Source organism: Clarias gariepinus, chromosome 13, assembly GCF_024256425.1.
Source record: "Clarias gariepinus isolate MV-2021 ecotype Netherlands chromosome 13, CGAR_prim_01v2, whole genome shotgun sequence".
Lineage (NCBI taxonomy): Eukaryota > Metazoa > Chordata > Actinopteri > Siluriformes > Clariidae > Clarias > Clarias gariepinus.
The window spans coordinates 19,838,139-19,857,971 of record NC_071112.1 but is presented as its reverse complement, the minus strand read 5'-3'; the positions used below and the strand labels follow the sequence as shown (position 1 = coordinate 19,857,971).

Here is a 19,833-nt window from a genome sequence, read left to right as displayed (position 1 = left end):
GAGATTGTGTGTGTGCGCTCTGCGATAGATTGGCACCCTGTCCAGGGTGTACCCTGTCTCGTGCCCTAAACCTCGATATAGACGATGAGTGAGTGGGTGAATAAACCTTTATTTAATCATTTTTAAAAGTACTATAATAGGTTGTATTATTTCCTCTTCTCTAGTCATGTCAGCTGTTCATCAACGTGCTAGTGGAAGCGCCGTCCATAGACTATCACACTTCTCTGGCCCAGAGTGCATTGCAGGTGTGTCTGACACACCCTGAGCTGCAGAATGAGATGTACTGTCAGCTCATCAAACAGACCAACCGCCGCATGCCTAACAACTACTCTCTCACTCAGGTTGGTCACGTATCCAAGGCTGACAGTAAAGTTAGTCATGGAGTCTAACTTCTTGATCTCATTACCCTTCTTTCCCTCTTTCACTGACAGTGCTGGCAGCTGTTGTCTGTGTGCGTTGCACTTTTCCTGCCCCAGCATCACTTCCTGTGGTACCTGAGACAATACCTGCAGAGGCACGCTGATTCAAAGTCAGTACTTTATTTCTTTATTCTTGATTATATAATCACAGTCAGAGTCAGTTAGTAAATTAGAAGTTGACTGATCACTGATTCTTACACTTACGTCTTTTATATTGTGCCAAAATATTTTTCTGTCTTTGTGTGTGTGTCTGTGAAGGAGTGAGGTAGGAAAGTATGCAGTGTACTGTCAGCGGTCAGTAGAGAGAGTGTTGCAGAATGGAGAAAGGGAAGCCAAGCCTTCTCGCATGGAGATTGTGTCTATTCTGTTGAGAAACCCTTACCATCACTCGCTACCCTTCAGCATACCTGTCCACTTTATGAACAACACTTACCAGGTACACATACACACACTATATGGACACCTGTCATATCTGATTTTTCCCCAAAATATTGCCTTTAAAATTGTTGCACCCCTTATATGTCTAACCAGTTTTAGCATGACAATGTGCCAGTGCACAGTGATTTCCCATTGTAGATGGGAAAGAGCTGATATGCACAGAGCCAGGTTCTCAGTCTCATCAAACACCTTTGTGATTAATTGGAACACTGACTATATGCTAGACATCCTCTCTAAATTAATGCTTATGTGGCTCTGTGAGCAGTTCCCCACAGCCATACTCCAAAATCTAGTGGAAAGTCTTACCAGGAGATTGTAGGTTAGTAAAACCTGGTGTCTGGCATTAAAAGAAATCCTTTGGGTGATGTGGGTTGTTGGGTTGGGCATCCGTGGACTGGACTGGTTTGTTCAGTGCATGAATTGGGATTTGGAGAGGTTAGGGAGGTTTCAGGTCCATAGTGTTGGACTCTTTTTGCCTACTGGGCTGTGGTGCACTGAGTGTTCTGAAGCCTTTCTGTCGTGGCCAGCATTGACTTTTGGCATTTCTGTGGGCCAGACTAAAAAAAAAAAATTTGGTTTTGGTATTGGACAGGGGGGTTTTGGCCCTGCATGCAAGGGTGAGCCTTGAGTGCCCATGATCCTGTCATCAGTTAACTGGTGTATAGTTAATAATTAATGTTAACGTTTTAATGTTATGACTAATCCAGTGTACATATTTACGTTTAACCTCATTACCATCAAACATAAAACATGCAAAGATGTCCCTAGCAAGGCAACTGTTAAAAAAAAATTATATCATGGATGCTATAGGTGGTGGGATTTGATGGATCCACTACGGTAGAGGAGTTTGTGAACACACTGAACCAGAGGGCAGGTATGAGGAAGCCACAGCTTTCTGGGTTTGCTCTCTTCACAGACGACCCCTCAGGAAAAGACCTTGAGCACTGCCTCCAGCCTGCTACCAAGGTGATGCACTTCAGAGTACACTGTGTTTTACATGTAGTGAATATTTTTAATTCACATTTAATTTTAAAAGAATTATTTTCTAAAATAAAGAAATTTCAGCTCATTTTTTAAGGAGATTATTTAGGTTACTGGGTGGAGTTTTTTGCTAAGGCTCTTCCAGTTGCTGCAGGAATTGTATCACTGTGCAAATCTTAATACCTTCTGATGTAAACTTTACACAGAATTAGTGATTGTATTTGGAAAAAAAATAGGAGGAACCCATTTTTTTTTTGCACTATCAACATTTATAGATACAAAATCTAGGAAGGCTACCACGGAGAATAGTTTAGGCCAGACACCCTATCTATAAAGGGATTTTTAAATATTAACTATGAAACATTTTCAATACAATGAATCACCTTCTCCATACAGAAGTAAATCTAGGGAAATTTTGAAATGAAAAAGTATATTTACCCAAATGCTTTTTGTTTATCCATTTTTAAATATTGATTTCTTTATTTATTTACTTTATAAATTAATGTATCCGGTTTAAATGTTTATGTTCTGGGGTTACACTGTTAAAAAAAAGTGAAACTGTAAATGTAAAAAAAAAAATAATTATATAAATTTGATGCAGTTAAGAAATAAAATATAACGGGTATTTTCATATATATTCATTATTTTGTGACTGATTAAGACTGTAAATACAGTGAACAAGAAAGTACAGTATATTTACCAATAAACATGATTTCTTTGTGGTAGATTTGTGATGTGATCTCTAAGTGGGAACAGGCCCTAAAAGAACTACAACCTGGAAAGTGTGAGGGGACACGCATTGTGCGCTTAACATACAAAAGCAGGTGCATCATTGATACTTGTTTCTTCTTTCTATTTAAAACATATAATACTCTGCATTCTTTTATTGCAAGGTAGAGGTTACATTAGCCACATCCTGTATTTTTTAGGCTATGTTTCCGAGCACAGGCAAAAGGAGAGACAGAGAGAGAGCGCCTCCTGCTGGCCTATCAAGTGAATGAAGATGTGCACCAAGGCCATTTTCCAGTCAGTAAAGAGCTGGCACTAGAGGTTGCTGCCCTCATGGCCCAGGTCTGTTGAAGTATAAAGTGCTGGGATGTATGTTCATTCTAAGACGTGAGAAATTGATGTTTTAATGACATGTACATAATGCAGGTGGAACATGGAGACTTGGACAGAGCACCAGCGTCTCCTGGTGGCTCTCCTCAGCCTAAGATCCAGCAGATTTTGCTGCAAGTTCTGGACCGCTTCTACCCCAAACGGTACAAACAGGACTGCAACATAGAGCAACTCAGGTAAAATCACACATGTGTACACATGCACATTTAGTAGCCCGAAGTATATTTATGTACATTTTTATTGCTAGTAAATCGTAGACATGAACATGGGTGAAGGAATACAGTTTTGAATCTACCAGTTTGAAATATCAAGATAACAATAACTTGTTCCAGGACTCAGATTGTGAAAGAGTGGTTCTGAGAGCATCAGAAACTATTTCCACGCATAAATTAGCCACCATATTTTAACAAAGTTAGACTGGTTTCATATTTGTGTCAAATTTTTATGTTTGCTATTTGATGTGAATATGCACAGTTATACAGTATGTGAGCCTGCATGGAAAAATGCCACTGGATGTTAGTGTATCACAGAAAACAGACAAAGAAATGGGTTTTGTCCTAAATTTATTTATTTGTATTTTTTTGCCAGTAGTACATTTTGACATCTTAAACTTTAAGATACATAATTATGTAGACATTTATTTTTTATGATTTTTTTTTATCTTGCTTTATCTTGCATCATGTAAATAGCCAATTTAAAAAGCCACAATGCATACAATTATTTTGCCTGAAAATGTATAAAATTATTGGTTGAGATATGTGTAAATTTATATGTAGTTTTTTAGAACAAACAAATTTCAACACTGTGATGGAATTTTTCTGGCCACCATACAAGTACAGTGCAGAGTGTTGAATAAAATCTTCTTTGTCTCTCGGCCATTCCCTTTCAGGGGTCGCCACAGCGAATCATTTGCCTCCATCTAACCCTATTCTCTGCATCCTCTTCTCTCACCCCAACTAACTTTATCCAAAAATCTCCTCTTTGGTTTTCCTCTAGACCTCCTGCCTGGCAGTTCCAACTTTAGCATCCTTCTACCAATATGCTCACGATCTCTCCTCTGAATGTCCAAACCACCTCAATCTGGCCTCTCTGACTTTATCTCCAAAATATCTTACATGCGTTGTCCCTCTGATGAACACTTGATCCTATCCATTCTTGTCACTTCCAAAGAGAACCTCAACATCTTCATCTCTGCTACCTCTAACTCTGCCTCCTGTTTTTTCTTCAGTTCCACTGTCTCTAAGTCATAGACCATCGCTGGTCTCCCCACTGTCTTGTACACTTTTCCTTTCCATTTTTGCTGATACTTTTGTGTCACATAACATACCCAAGACTTTTCTCCACCTATTCCAACCTGCCTGTACACACTCTTCACCTCCTTTCCACACTCTCCATTGCTCTGGAGTACCTTCTTTACCTCTGCTCCTTGTAGGCTTACCGTTCCACTTAGGTTCCTAGCAAAAAAGTTGCTGTTTTAAAATAGTTACATTAAAGGCATGTATCCGTACATATTACATTCAAATTATTGCGCGCAGAAAGTCGAGAGACAGAGGCAAAGACTCAGCCTCTGCCTCCCTGAGGCGCTGATTAGAGAGAGAGAGAGAGAGAGAGAGAGAGAACGACATGCATTAGCTTAGCGCATGCGCTCTCAGGTTAAGTAAAAAAGTGTACACAAACAAAACTCTCTGTTATAAATCCTCAGTAAGGGCAAGGGGACATAAGTTTTTATTTATAGTTTCCAGAGCCACGTCTGGTCTCACGTAGATGGCGGAGCTTCGTTTTTGTGTTTTTAGTTTTTTTTAGTTTTTTAATTAATATATCTTTCGCTATCTTTAAATGGAAAGGTTTTTCTGTGCGCGTCATAAGCACTCTCATACAGTACTCCTCTTTCACTGACCCCATCTGAACCCCTTCGTCAGGGCTCTTATATACTATATTCTAAACACTATTCCATCCTGTGGTGCAGCTCTCCAACAGGTTTCATAAGATTAACAGCATTTCCATATGCACAATGTGTCAGAAACTCTAACTGTACCAAGGTACTGTATGGTAATAATAAAATAACTTATTAGTAAGGCTAATCAGAAACTGATTTCATTTTTAGAAAGCATAAAGATTGGAGTTTGGAGCAATTAAAAAAGGTCATGTCCAGATTCCAGAGGGGTCGGTGCATCAGGGTAAGAAAGGAAGCTCATGAAACGATGCACCCATCATGCATAGTGGCCACCGAAGACAGTGTTATGGTCTGGGGTTGCTTGGTTGGTCAGGTCTAGGCTCATCAACTTTATGAGGAAATAAAATTCAGCTGATGACCTAAATGTACTGAATGTGAATGAATGAATGATGGTATCACATCAATAGAGTTTTTTTCTTTCCTGATGGTGCAGGCATGTTCCAGGACTCGAATAATTTCCACGCATATTATCCACCACATTGTAAACTGTAACTGAAACTGAACAGTCTATTACAATAATTGTATTCCACTGAAAAAAGGAAGAGTTTTGGGATTGACATGTTTAACTTTGCAGCATGGGGTCTCTATTTTTGTTCAGCTTAGCAACCCCTGAATTTAACCATGCAAATTCTAAGGCACATAATTTTAACATGTACAATAATATTTGCCTGTTTATTGTAATCTTATAGCTTTTTAAAATTATTCCACTCATATAATACATTTACTTACATAATCATTAGATCAAGTCACCTATTTATACCTTTAAGAGTGCAATAATAATAATATTATTAATTTTAACAGTGGTTTGGGTTTTTCCGTCACTATATCAGTATTTTAAAATAATCACAACCCCCTGATTTTCCCAGACCAGGAAAACCAGTTATTCATAAAGGATGCAGATCAATGCCATGACCATACATGACCTTAAATGACCAGCCATTTATTCCACAGGGAACTGGCTGAGCGGCTAGCCACTAAGTGGTCTGTCCTGCAGGGCTGCACTGCTGCTGAGATGGTGAGGATCTATTTGACTGTGGCTCGCAAATGGCCCCTGTTTGGAGCCAAGCTATTTAGCGCTAAAGTAAGTGTACATCTACAACTCTGTACGTTTATTATTAAGCTAAAAAAAATGCTGTCCTTGCTTGCTTAAACCTATTTATAATTGCTCTCTGAGTAGAGTGATCAGGATGTGATCTCATGGCAACATAAAAATTTAAAGCATTTTTAATGTACCTTTGTATTTAATTTTCTAGCCACTGCCCCCTACTGCACTGGAGCAGACACAAGTGTGGGTTGCTGTCAGTGAGGATGGGTTAAGCGTATTAGATTACAGCATGGTGAGTATGTGTGTGTGTGTGCGTGCGTGCGTGCGTGTGTGTGTATATATATATATGGGCTGCATTGTTATTAACACTTCACATCTCAGCTCATTAGTGCCCTTTACTTGAGGTTAACAAAATCATTTTAGGGCCTTAACCTTCATTTTCTGGAAATGGTTGGAGTATTTAAGGGTAAGCACTTATTCTTGACCCTATACAACAGAAAGAAGCAGACATGTTGGTCTGGAAAGATTTTCAGCCGCAGTGTTTCCAAAATCTCTGACCCAAATGGCCACTTACTGGCTTCCCCTTGACCTTTTGTCGGCTGAGCTCTGTAATTTACTGTCTCTCTTCATCTTTCTTCTTAAGTTTAACCCCATTTAGTCACCAAACTCATGAACCCCTGGTTAAAATGTTTGTTTACATATTTTATTTTATAATAAATTTGTAAAATAATAAACTCTCAGTAGTCTTGCTTGTTTTTTAGGTCCTCTTGTGATTTCAGTGTTAGATTAATTTAATGTGTTCATTCTCATAGCACCTTCTGGTCACATACTCATTCCAGTCTGTGATCACCTTTGGGGGGTGCAAAGAAGACTTTATGGTGGTGGTCAGCCAGACTAAGGACCAGACTTTGGGCAAGAAAACTGTGGACAAGCTCATTTTTGCAATGGCTAAACCAAAGGTAGGTGTGGGTCATAACAATCATCCATTGGGTAGATTTTAAAGCTCGACTATTCATTTGTCTGGATTAATTTTCAAAATCCCAACAAACTGTTTTTTTTCATTATCATATCCTATTATGTGTAAATTATTGTGGACACTGAAAATCATATAAGCATGATTCACTCCAGTACCTTGCCTCATTTTTTCTATAACAGGATTATGGTTGACATTAAAAGTCAACGCATGTTCTCAAAAACCATTTTACAAACGTTTTAACACATGTTCTCTCTCTTATCTTATCTGGTAGATCCTGGAGCTGACTTTACTAATGGCCAGCTACATCAACTGGACATCATGCGTTTCAGCAGCCGGGAGCCAGGCACAGTCATCCACACTGGGATCCCGAGACAGGAAGTTGCGGGACATTGATAGCAAACATTTCCCCTCAATGACATACACAACAAAAGGTCCCACACTTTTATAAGCACCCAGCATTTCTGATAAGACACTTAGACATACATGTACAGTTCACAGGAAGGAAAGCTAAGGGTGAAGTCATCTAGGTCATCACTGGCTGAATGCATTAGCCTCAGACTGCCACGGGGAGCGAAAGAAAAGGAAAAACCACCAGAATATTTTTGTCATTCGGAATAATAATGAAGCACGGTCCTTTTTGGTATAAGCTACGCATTCCTTGGATTTCTGCTTACTGTGAGCCACTCAAGAAAGAGTTTTCAGGGTCACATAGACACTCTTATTGTCTGCCTTTTCTCTTCCCTACCACTTGTCTGCTCCCTGCTGCAGTTACAATGGAAAAGGCATTTATGCACCGCTTGAAAAGGGAAAAGTCAAACCACTAACTGAACAAAGACACCGACCATGACATATAAATTGTTAGTGCTTTTTACAAGGGTTTCCATTTAGAGTTCTGTCCAATTTATTTGATTCATTTGACCTTGCATCTGCTTTTTTTCCTTTTTCGTTTTTTTTGGGGTTGCTTCTTTTCTAGTTTTTTGTTTTCATTCCTGATGCTGGTATATGGACCATTTTACTTTCCACTTTTTGAAACATTTTCAGGTACATGTCCTACTTTAATGACTACACTGTTGGGAACATGTAGCTTAGCTAAGAGTCTGTAATGCAAGAAAATCTGTTTCCTATCCTGCTTCGTAGAATGGTTAAAAAAGTACAAAGACTTTTTATAACATAAATAGTGACAGCACAGCTTTTATTGCTAGTTGACCTCAGATATTTCAATACCATTTCAGGGTATAAAAATGTATATTAACAATCAGTCATTTAGCTTAATAATTGCCAGTACAGAACTGCATCATATATATTAGTTTTGAAGCTCTTCTCTAATCGGAACTGAAATGTGACTGGTAAAAGTCCTGCATGCTATGTTGACAACTTAACTTTATTATTATGGATTGAGTACCTGAGGCATATTTTATAATTTCTGTTACATCAGAACCCTGTACTGGAATATATGGGAACTGCCACTCAGGAACGTGACAGAGCTACAAATCAAATATTATTATACCTGTTTAATCCTGCAGTAATTACTGCTGATATAAACTAAATATTAAAACATAAAACTAACAAGTGTTTTTATGTTAGAAACATCAAAGGACAGACTGCACCCCTAATATGCAGTTACTTAAGTAAGAATGGGATGTTGATCTTCCCTGTGTGCTAATGTAGAACTTAATCTGCAAAAGAGCTATAAAATTAGTGACTTGAATTGACCTATGGATCAAACCACTGTTTCTATTTTTGTTCCTATTTATTTTGTTCTCATAATGTTGCTACTTTTGGTAAGAAAAACAGTTTGAAGTATTAAATCTTTTTTTTTTTTTGCAGGTCATTGAGTTGTTTTTAGACAAGAAGCTAAAGGGTAATAATCTTTTAACAGTGTGCATGAACATTAGTTGAAAGTGCTGTGAAAGCATCAAATCTTCAATGAATAGATGGAAGGTTTTGAAAATAAAAGGTACAATGTGTTCTCCTCTTATTGCGTTTTTTACTTTACAATTCTAATGCTGAAATACCAGTGCACTTCTGGCCATGAGCAAGGTCATGGTTTCAGCCATTACAGTTATTCAGGTACATCAATGCTACTTACTGTACATTCATACATTCCTGCATTCTATTATCAAAGAAAAGAGAACCTCTCAGCCATAAGCCTTGAACATTTTTTATTTCATTTATGTATTTGCTTGTCCCCTCCTCTTGCAGACAAAAAAATATTGGGTTTCTAAGTGCAAGCTATTTTTATATATCAGTGCAACCCTTTCAACAGACTCCTTATCATCCTTTTTAACTTATCTATTCAACAAATAAGGAAGGCGATTAATAATATATGAACATGTATCTATAATAAATAACCAAAAGAAAGAAGGATTAATACAAGTGCCAACTGGCATGCCAGTTTATGAACTCGGTGGAATGTCTTCGTATGCAGGCACATCAGATTGATGATGGCATTTTCCTGCCAATAGCGTGCTATAAATTTTTTATTTCAAATTAAATAGGGAGGCAATGCTCTTATTACGAAGAAAGACAGCAGTGTGCTTGTTTATATACCTGCCTCTCTGCACAAGTATGTTCATTAAGTGACAGGAAACAAATCATACTATAGAGAGCAGAAATAGTTTGGAGGAATAGTTTGTATATTCTGGTAAATCCTGTCTCAGTAATTTTTGTTTATGAGCGATAGAAATACATGGGCTGCAGGTACAGTAGACAATGGCTTTTGACTAGAGACAAGGAACAAAGACACAGAAACTTCTGCTTGAAGATGGACTTAAAGGAGGATAATATTGCAGTAAATCTTGATTATCATAAATAGGTTTATAATAAGGCTATAGTCATCTACATCTGACTTAATATTGATATTAGAGAGGATGCAATGATAAAAAAAGATGCATTTTTTACATAAAGAACTTTCATGAGTACAGTAACAAAATCCTTTTAATATCAGCAAAAATAAAGGCTTTGTGAAAGGTGTAATAGTTAACTATTTCTACTGTATGCATGATTTACTATACATACAACACTACATAAAGAGTATGAGTACAATAATAAATTATGTGGTAACTTTAAAAATGCTAAAAAAAAAAAAAAAGAAAAAAAATTCTAAAAGTGCAATATCATATTAGTTGTATAAACTTGGATAACCAGTTCCCAACATTATATAAGTTACCAAATTTATTATTTGCTAATCATTTATCTTTGTTATGCCTACTACAGCTTTCACATAGAGATATAACCTTGCTTGCGGTTTATGTTCTCAAAATGTCCTTTGGTTGTAGTATAATTCTGTGAATAGAGATTGTCCTTGCCATTAACGCTTGAAAACATGAATCACTTCTATGAATGTTCTTTTCTTCTTTAAATGATAGAGAAGATATGCTGCATAAATTTAATGATATAGCTTATGATATAACTACCACTCTGCTCAACATACCCATAAAATGAATTCATTCATTTAATTATTCACTCTTTATATCGCTTACACTGCGGAGAGTCACGGACAGTCCGAAGTCTATCCCAGGTAATAGAGGGCTCTAAGCAGGGTACACCCTAGATGGCGTGCCAGTCCATCACAGGGCACATGAGCACATTCACCTACCAATAGAAATCGTTGTATTTAATCCTTTCTACCAGTTAACCATTAATTAAGAGACCTACTACAACTTTCATCTGCATAAAACTTGTACCTATTTTCTCAGTCTTACTTCACAAAGATGTTGAAAGAATTTTACCCCTTTTACAAAATTGAAATGTATAATAATGGAACTGCTTTATATTTATTTCTTATGTTCTATATTACAATATCCATGTCTAAGAACCAGTATAACTTTGATGTCGCAATATCTAAAACATAGAAATAATAAAAATCTTATAATCATAGAGAGGTGGGCAAAGTACAAAAGTCCTGTACATTGTACTTGAGTAACAGATACCCAGGAAAAATATTACACAAGTAAAAGTAGAAGCCCTCAATTTAACATTTGACTTGAGTATAAACGTAAAAAAGAACTAATTTTCAAATTGACCTAAATGTCAAATATTCTTAGCTTGTATTAGCTTGCAGTAGCCTTAAGTGATAGTAAAATAGTGCCCCCGCCCCCTTTCCAGATTGTGTCTACTGTTTTCATCACTGTCTGATTTTAAATGCATCCTACATTGTTAAGCCTTTGCTTAATAGCTAGCAGGTAGCGATATTACTGATTTAAATACTACACACCTGTCAAGTGCCAGCCAGATCAACCCAGCACCTCCAGACCCTAAAACTCCACTCCAGGTCTTTCCCCCAACAAGCTCACCTGCCACTCAAGCACACCTGAACTCGATCACGCAATCATCTCTCTTCATAGCCCCGCCTTCTCTCTCGTCACTAAAGGCTTCCCCACTCTCCCAGTCACTAAGCACACACAGCCACTGCTTCTCTCCTCTGCTCCTGCCCAAACCTCAGTATATAAAATAAGGGTTGAACACTATTTTCTATCATTTAATCACTGTGATCATTGTCTGCTATTGGGTTAATTTCCGTTCGGCTACCTCTGAACCGCCCCTGACAACACCACTCGGGTTATATTATGCAATACCATGCATGAAAATTATAAAGTGGAAAGTACAAATGTTTGTTGTAAGGAGTAGAGTAAACGTCAACAGCACAACTAGTAAATACTTAAGTAAAGTACAGATAGTATTTAAAGTATTTAATTGCCTTCTGCCATTTGTTAGAGTGATTATAGATGAAATTGCTAGTAAGTATAAGCGAGCCAGGGTGTATATGTGTTCGCATGGTGCCATGCAATGTACAGGCATCCGATCCAGGGTGTATTCCCACACCATTCCCAGTGTTCCTGTGTGCTGCAACTTGAGCAGATAACGTAAAAACTGTCTCATGCTACAAAATATCAATTGCTCTCACGCTACATTGTCCTTTTCTCCAGGTTCTAAGTTAGTCAGTGTGTGAAACACCTAACTCAGCCTGGAGAGCCAGTGGGAATATTGTCAGAAGTAATTTTCCTGCAATAGCATGAGCTGCACAAGCTGTACAGATGTTCCTAATAAAGTGTTCAGTGAGGGTATCTTGAGACGAACCCAGACAGCTGAACTGGCCCAATCTGTATTGCCTGGTTTTCATGTAGAAACTACATTTCTGGAATTAGTATAGTCATTTGGCTTGGGTTACTTACCTCTGTGGGCTTGAGCACTGCATTTGGTGTGTGGTCGGCAGTGAAGCTATTAATGATATCCCATAAGATCCCACCAAAGCCCAGCATTTCAGTTACTAAAGGGAAGACCTGCCCATCATCAACCACATATTTTTTTTTCATTGTGGCCTGAAGGCACGGTCATGTCCTGACCTATCCCAAAATCTTTAGCACGAAACAGTATGAGGATTAAGAACAGTCTGTACCATAGTGTTATGTCCAGCAGTGTCTCTGACCTAGCGCTTTTGGCTAGTGCTCATCTTTTATTAATCCACTAAATAACATCAACGCACTTTTAAATGTGCACGTAAGTACTTAAATTAATTTGGTTAATTACAGATTAGCCTTAGCTTCACAAAGTCTTACTTCTAACACCATCTAGTCTAGACTAGTCGTCTAGTTGTTGCTTTGTGCTGCTCTCCTTCATCAACGTTTTAATGATGCTGTATTCTTAACTCCATTCATCAGTCAGGGTGGGTTCATTTCCCAAGTTAAGAGAAGCAGAAGCAGACAATGATGCTTCATAAGCCTATCTAGCTTCTTTAAGGTGCTCCCTCTGTGCTCTTAATTACATTTCTGCATTCTTGCCTACAGCTTCCCGATTTGCCTTATGTCTGCCATGTGTCTCACTTTTTTTTTTCTTCCTGAGCAACCAATCCTGAAGCCAAGATAGTATTTTTACGGTCAAGTTTTCATGATAAAATAAATAGGCACCACAGGTTATTACAAAAAGGCTCAGAGACACCTTGGCCACAATTGTAATTCATGGACACGCAGCCTTCTTCAAAACCCGCTATAGCTGAGTCATTGCTGAGTCATTTACACCTTCATTTATGAAAAATTTCATCACAAGTCCTGGTTTGACTTGAATGCCCCTAATAGCATGACCGTAAGATCAGATTCAATAGTCTAAAAGTTTATTGGATTTTTCAAAATATATAAAAAATAGGCAATATATGCGTTAACAGATTAATTGTTTTTATAACTACTGCTGTACTTTTTGTTGTTATTGTTAATTTTTTTATTGTTATACTTTATAGTGAATTGCTACATGAGAGGATTTTGGGGGTTATTTCAATAGCAAAGTTACAAATTCACATTGCAAGAAAATGTTACCTAGTAAAATGTTCATATGGTTAATAAAACTATGCAAATATTACTGCAGTATTTGAATAACATTTTTGTAAAGCTCTTGTGAAATCTACCAACAAATTTCCCACCCTGTACCTCTATGGAGTTTTTTCTTTTCTTCCTTGAATGTGACAGAAATATTCTTTACAAACTTATTAGCATAACCCGAGAAGATTTTGGAAGCACACAGTTGTTTCTAGCAGTCTTTAGTTCTTATTGGGACAAATTTGTATTCTATTTTTTTTGCCATATGTTTGTGATTGCAGAGTTCACCCACACCAGCACCACGACCAGTCTCTCCCATCCACACCATCCAACTATCACTGCACAGAGGAGCACACTGAGCACGAGGTTAATCCTGCCTTTAATCCCGGATCTTTTTTTCATGTCCTTTGAACACATCCTCCTCGCATCCATTAAACTGTACAAAATCTGCACATCAATTCTCCAACAGACAAGGCATGTTTATTTTTCTTTAGAGACAAACATAATACATGTGAATTTTTTTTTCTAATCTTAATGTTGCACAATTACATTTTTGCACACGGTTGGAACCTGCATAGTTATATAACCTTAGTAGTTATAGCCTGTCTTATTTTGCAGATCAAATACAGGGGGAAATTCTGTAACTTTCTATACTTTTTGATGTGTTTTGGTAAAAAGATTTATATTACCTTCTATTGTTAATTTGCAAGACATCTTGGGTCAAAACATAAAATCCAATATATATGTATACAAACAAACCTTATAGACCCAGATTTCTTGGGCCACATACACATACACTTCTTCGTAATCCCATAATAATTTCAAATTAAAATTTTATTTGTTATGGACATAACCATACAAAAGATGAAATGCAGTGACATGCCTTTAAGTATAAAGAAAAGAAAAATTTTACTACAATAAAAGAAAAATTGCACTTTTTTGTAATTAAATTTTCAATTAAGTATAAAATTCATTTAACATGGGGTGGGATATTTTATGGGATAAATTTACAAAAATTACAAATAATATATAAATAAGACATATAATGATATAATTTATATAATAATATATAAATGTATTAATATTTATATTACACAATGTGCATAGTGCAATTGTAAACTGAAAAGTATAAAAATATAAACACATAGAATGGTAAAAATATTATTTTTGTATATGATCCCTTAATTTTATTATTTAAATATTTTTAGCATTCTAGAGTGTAGTATAAGGGTTCGATTCCTTTTTGGGGTTTGTGTGCATGGAATTTGCATGTTCTTACTGTGGTTGGTGTGCTTCCTCCAGGTACTCCAGTTTCCTCCCACACTCCAAAGACATGAAAATGAGGTTAAGTGGCACTCCCAAATTGCCTGTAGTGTGCGTGCATGCATTGGCACTCTGTCCAGGGTGTACCTCACCTTGTGCCCCAAGTCTCCTGGGATTGGCTCCAGACCACTGTGATCCTGTACATAGGATAATGTGGTATAAAACATGAAGCTAATCTGTGAACATTTCAATACTGTTAATTTTCACCAGGTGGTATGGTGGCTTAAGCATTGTTTGATTGTTTGGTTTGATTCCTGCCTCTGTGTACATGGAGTTTGCATGTACTCCCTGTGCTTGGTGGGATTCCCTCCGGGTTCTTTGGTTTCCTCCCACAGTCAAAAGACATGATTAGGCTAATTTGCGCTCCAATATTGCCCATAATATGTGAATGAGTGTGTGTATGTGTGCACCATGCCTTATGCCCTATAATAGATGGTATAAACAAAGATTGAGTAATTACACTAGTACTTTCAAACTCATGTCAATGACAACACTGGTATCACTGCAATAAACAAAAAGTGCTATAAACTGTTGGAATGCTGCTGCTATATTGTCTTTTGCCTCATATTTTCTTCTGGCTCTTGATTTGTTGCTGTAACACTGAACATTATCTTTTACTCCTAGTAGTTATGTTTGAGAACCTAAGCTGTTGATTTTTACTTTTTGTTATCCAGAAAGAGTGGGGATACAAACTTTTGCACCGAGTTCTAGTTTTTCACCCCTCACAAATGCAACAACAGAGTCATTTTTATTCCCTGTAGGTTGGAGTAAATTATTAACTCAGAATGCAGTCAAATCATAGTAATTCTATTTACCGCTCGCTCAATGAAACCGAGTCGGTTAGCTGTCTGGCTGCCAACAGTGACGTAATTAGTGGTTAAAATTAACCCGATCACCAAAGGGCACTAAGTCCAGCTTCGGCACACGCGGGACAAGCTAAATGAGACAAGACCCCGGTCTGAAGAGTGAGCACCACTGCTGCAGGCTTTGTGTTCATTCATGTTTATAGCACAACAAAAAACAGGTAACTGGACTGGACTACCGTAAACAATCAAAAACAACTTTCACATAAAAAGTGTAAATCGGTGTAAACAGGATTATATTCAGGTTAAGCAAGTTTCGCTAGCTAGGACAAGTCTCCTAGATAGACAGGGCTAGATTACAAAACTCTTCTGTGCTGGGATTATGAGCAGCCCACAGGAGCACTTCCTGAATCACATTTTTTCTTTCCAGGCACAGAATAGAAATGGCCACGCAAAGGAGCTTTTTGCGGGACGCGTCTCATCAGATCATAGCAGGCGGATCAGCAGGTAAGTTACTGTAGGTCCAGTAAACCGTCTAAAGGTCTTTAGCCGAGCACAGAGCACTCCTCCAGTAGCATCCTGCACCATTAGGATTATTTAGCGAAAACACACAGAGGCTCGAGAGCTCCCGCGCGTGCTGCTCATAACGGTCTTGCTTTTATGTGGAACTAAACCGAGTGAAAAACTGAGCAGCAGATTCCAAAACCAGCTTCTGTGGTGAACAAACCAGCGCTCTTCGGGAAACAAAATCCCAGCAACGTTAGTTCCTTCCGCTTTGAATCTGGTCCTCAGGAAAACACCGGGCAGCAGGCAGAGTGCGCGCGCGCACGTTTTACACACGCAGGCGCGAGCACGTCGTTGCCTGTATAAAACAGGTTCTTCTAATAAATTGCTAAAAGAAGAAAGTACAGCTTGTTCTGAGCACCTGTCAAAACACAACCCGAGCTGGTTAACTGGTAGCCCGTTACCCAGCTGGTCAGATATGCATATTGTATTACTGTTTATTAAACACAAACAAACAAACAAACAAAAAAGTCGACCGACAGTCTACCAGTTTTATTAGCTCTGTTTTCACTTTATAATGTTTTAACATAATGCAACTGTCTTAATGTGTTTGTTTTGGTCTTCACATTTTCTCTAAAGCACTTCATTTTAAGTTTAGATGGGTTGAGGAACCATCTCAGGGCACAATATTGAAACATCCAATTATACACTAGGAGCCGTTCAAATCCACCAAGCAAACTTCAACGCATGGTTTTGGATTGTGGTGGGGAACTAGAGTAGCCTACCCTAAGGAAACCCACAAAGTATGGGGAGACTTAAGGCAAGGATCAAACCCCCAATCCCGGAGGAGCAAAGCGACAGTCCTAACTGCTGAGCCAACACTCTCACTTGTCCCTGCCATCATTATTTTCTAATAGATTTATTAGTATCAATTCAACAAAATAACCTAATTTAATCCACAATGACCCTGAATCGGAAGTTACTAAAAACTGTCCCATTTTCTGATTTCAAAGCTTTATATCTAATAACTCTTGTGCCCAACTGGAAACGTAAGAACCCCCTGTTTATGTTCCCATGGGATCCCAGCACTAAGACAGACCTCTAGTCTTATCCAGTCAACCTGTAGCAAGCTTTTATGTGGGTACAAATCAGTTAATATGCGCAGAGCATGTGATGGTAGATTTTTTTTTTTTTTGGTCTCTGAAACCTGATTAGTGTCTATGGGAGACATTTTTTAAGGGAAAAATGCGCCTGAACTCCCTTTGTCTTCCTTTAAAAAATAAATGTTAAAACATTTTAAAATAGAATCTTTTTTTTTTTAATAGCTATTATGCCATACAACACTACACTGATCAGATTTGGATGCTGGGGGTTGTAGGGTGTGCTCTCTGCGGATCTGAATTATTTGGACGCTCAGCTGGTCTGGGATCTGGGGACATTGGAGGCTACCTGTGCAACAGACTGTAATGCACTAGGTATTTTGGTGCCTTGCGGCCAGAAACGCACCAAATTTATTATATATTATATTATATATTTATAAAATAAAATATACATAAAAAAACCAAACCAGCTAAAAGCCTTAGTAAATGGTTACATTTTCAAGACCGATTTAAAAGCAGAAAGAGACTGCTGGAGCATAAGTGGTCTGGGAGGGAATTTCACGGATGAGAAGCAGAGCAAAAGGCTTTAACTTCCAATGCACACAACTTGGTCCTTGGGGGACCAATGAGCCAACTGTTGTGGTCTAATTGCGATAGGAATTTAGTAGAGCAAGAAGTTCTTCCAGATAGAGTGGGGCATGAGTAGAATTCTAGCAGGATTGTTTTAAATTTACCAGAGTTTTAGAAGCCTCTGTCCGCAGAACCCTATTAAGAGTGCATTACAGTTGTCAAGCCTGGAGGGGATGAAGGCAGGGACAAGTTATTCTGGGTCTGCAAGACTGGAAAAGCGGCATAGCTTTGCTCCTTGAGTGAGTTAATGCGGTTTTGCAGAAGTGTTAGATGTTGTTATCAAGACAAGAATCCAACCAAATGCCCAGATTAATCACTGAGGAGAATAAAAGAATTCTATTGCCAGAGAACGTGATGGTGGTTATAGGTGATTTACGGAGTTGATGCGATACCAGAGAGAACTTTGGTGCTAAAACTTGTCGGACCCCAGACTTCTCAATTAGGTTGTTAATAATGTGTTCCAGAAGTTGGGTAGCAGTTGCTGTAATATGGTGAATATTGCTTGGTGAATTTGTGCACCACAAGTCCAGAGGATCTGTAGTGCTGTTTGCTTTTATATTTTGAAGCTCAAGGCTGAAACATGGTGCGAGCAAAAGAGACAACTCTTGTTTTAATGGGGGCATGATGGTCAAGGGCATAATGCAGTGATTTATTGTAACATTCCACTGACTCCTTCACCAGGGAGAACAGTGTTAGAGAAATCTGTTGTAAATGAGCAACCAAAGCAGTCTAAAGTTCCTAAACCATTTCTGTGGAATTGGACTGCACAGGCCAGTCTTGGCTTCCTGCAGGCATGGGTGACACTTACAGTATTCATACACATTATACTAACTTTCTGCATTCTTTAGCTTTTCTCCTGACAGCGTACCAATAGTAGACACATCTAATTGAATGTTAATTAAATACAACACGGAAAGGCAGGTTACGAAAATGTACAATAATTTTAGCAAACTTAATTTCCACTGTGAATAATTAAATCCTAATTAGCATACTGTTTGTTTTCTTTAAGCAGTGATCCAATAATTATGTCCTTTACTGTAGTAATATATTGAGTTATATAATGCACAATTAATGAGTACCAAAAAGGAAATAGATTTCTATACAGTATGTTATAGAGCTCCAAATTCTGTTATTGAATTTACAGAACTGAAGTGTGTATATGAACCTTTGTAAATGTGTGTGTGTGTGTGTGTGATCTCACATAATATTGTGTGTACGTTTCCTCCAGTGCGGTCTATGATTATGTGTATATAAACCATGTCTAAAAATGACCACAGAGGTGATTTTCTTTTTCTATTTATTTGTTTAAAGCTACATATAGTAGGGAAGGCTGGACTTACCTTGTGAACTCTGCGACTGTGGTCATATTTAATGGTCATCTGGGACTGGACATCTGTCTTTCAGTTGGCAGCATTTAATAGGCTGCCTGGTGCCTCATCCTGTAAAGTAACCTCTGTGTGTTCCTCCTCGGTGTTCAGCATCCAACTGTCCATTGAGAGGACTGGAGAGAAAGCAGGGTTCAGGATCTGTGTGTGTGTGTGTGTGTGTGTTGGCGTTTGGGGTTTCTGGTTGGATAAGTTGCACTCACTTGAATCTTTGGAGAGAGATATATGCATTTGTTCCTAACATTTAATTTATTTGTTTAAAAAATCAAGCAGACTTATTTCCTTAATTATGTTATTTAGAGGAAGGGAACTTAAAATAGATTCAAGCAAGATTGTTTTTTTTATTCTTTTTCCTGATAACACTTGCATGCTATTAAAATAATGTTTGTAATAATGTTGTCTGTAGTTTTAGTCATGCACCACTAGGGGGAAGCATTGTATCTTTTTTTTTTCTTTCTTGAACCAAAAACTTGAAGCCAACAAGCATCACCCAAATTGGGGAATAAAACATAGACCCTGTAAAGGTTTTATATGGAAATAATACTGAGTGTCGCTTCATGCTGGAGCTATTTTAGTCTTTTATGTTGGCTTTAAATTAAAAGTGAAATTGCTAATATATTCTTTATACGTTTCTTTATTAAATAGTTAGATAATAGCTGTTTAGCTAATTGTATAATAGGCCAATAAGACCTAACAAGAACTATGTCCAGTTTAACTTAATTTGCTAATTTATTTGTGTTCGCACAAGAATAATTTTTCACAATTTACATTGTAGTTGTAATAATAATTAAAACAATTTTAAGGTAAATCGTGTATTATAAATATAAGACATCCCAATACAATCCTAA

General features: G+C 37.7%; 2 protein-coding genes across 4 annotated transcripts in view; both read left to right on the top strand.

Annotated features, from left to right (window-relative positions):
• The window catches only part of plekhh1 (pleckstrin homology domain containing, family H (with MyTH4 domain) member 1), a 34,592-nt gene extending 25,693 nt beyond the window's left edge, over positions 1 to 8,899 (top strand). The window contains exons 20-30 of the mRNA XM_053510622.1: positions 165 to 341; positions 432 to 529; positions 678 to 855; positions 1,668 to 1,823; positions 2,565 to 2,662; positions 2,768 to 2,909; positions 2,994 to 3,133; positions 5,863 to 5,992; positions 6,165 to 6,248; positions 6,769 to 6,915; positions 7,204 to 8,899. Coding sequence (XP_053366597.1) covers positions 165 to 341; positions 432 to 529; positions 678 to 855; positions 1,668 to 1,823; positions 2,565 to 2,662; positions 2,768 to 2,909; positions 2,994 to 3,133; positions 5,863 to 5,992; positions 6,165 to 6,248; positions 6,769 to 6,915; positions 7,204 to 7,380 — 1,527 coding nt within the window. The 3' untranslated portion in view covers positions 7,381 to 8,899. The remainder of the gene's footprint in view (positions 1 to 164; positions 342 to 431; positions 530 to 677; positions 856 to 1,667; positions 1,824 to 2,564; positions 2,663 to 2,767; positions 2,910 to 2,993; positions 3,134 to 5,862; positions 5,993 to 6,164; positions 6,249 to 6,768; positions 6,916 to 7,203) is intronic.
• A 6,567-nt stretch (positions 8,900 to 15,466) lies between these two features.
• slc25a21 (solute carrier family 25 member 21) overlaps positions 15,467 to 19,833 on the top strand; it is an 82,178-nt gene continuing 77,811 nt past the window's right edge. The window contains exon 1 of one of the 3 annotated variants that reach the window (XM_053509331.1): positions 15,467 to 15,873. In XM_053509331.1, the coding sequence (XP_053365306.1) occupies positions 15,749 to 15,873 (125 nt within the window). In that variant the 5' untranslated portion in view covers positions 15,467 to 15,748. The remainder of the gene's footprint in view (positions 15,874 to 19,833) is intronic. The other 2 variants (XM_053509330.1, XM_053509332.1) reach the window with 2 other exon arrangements.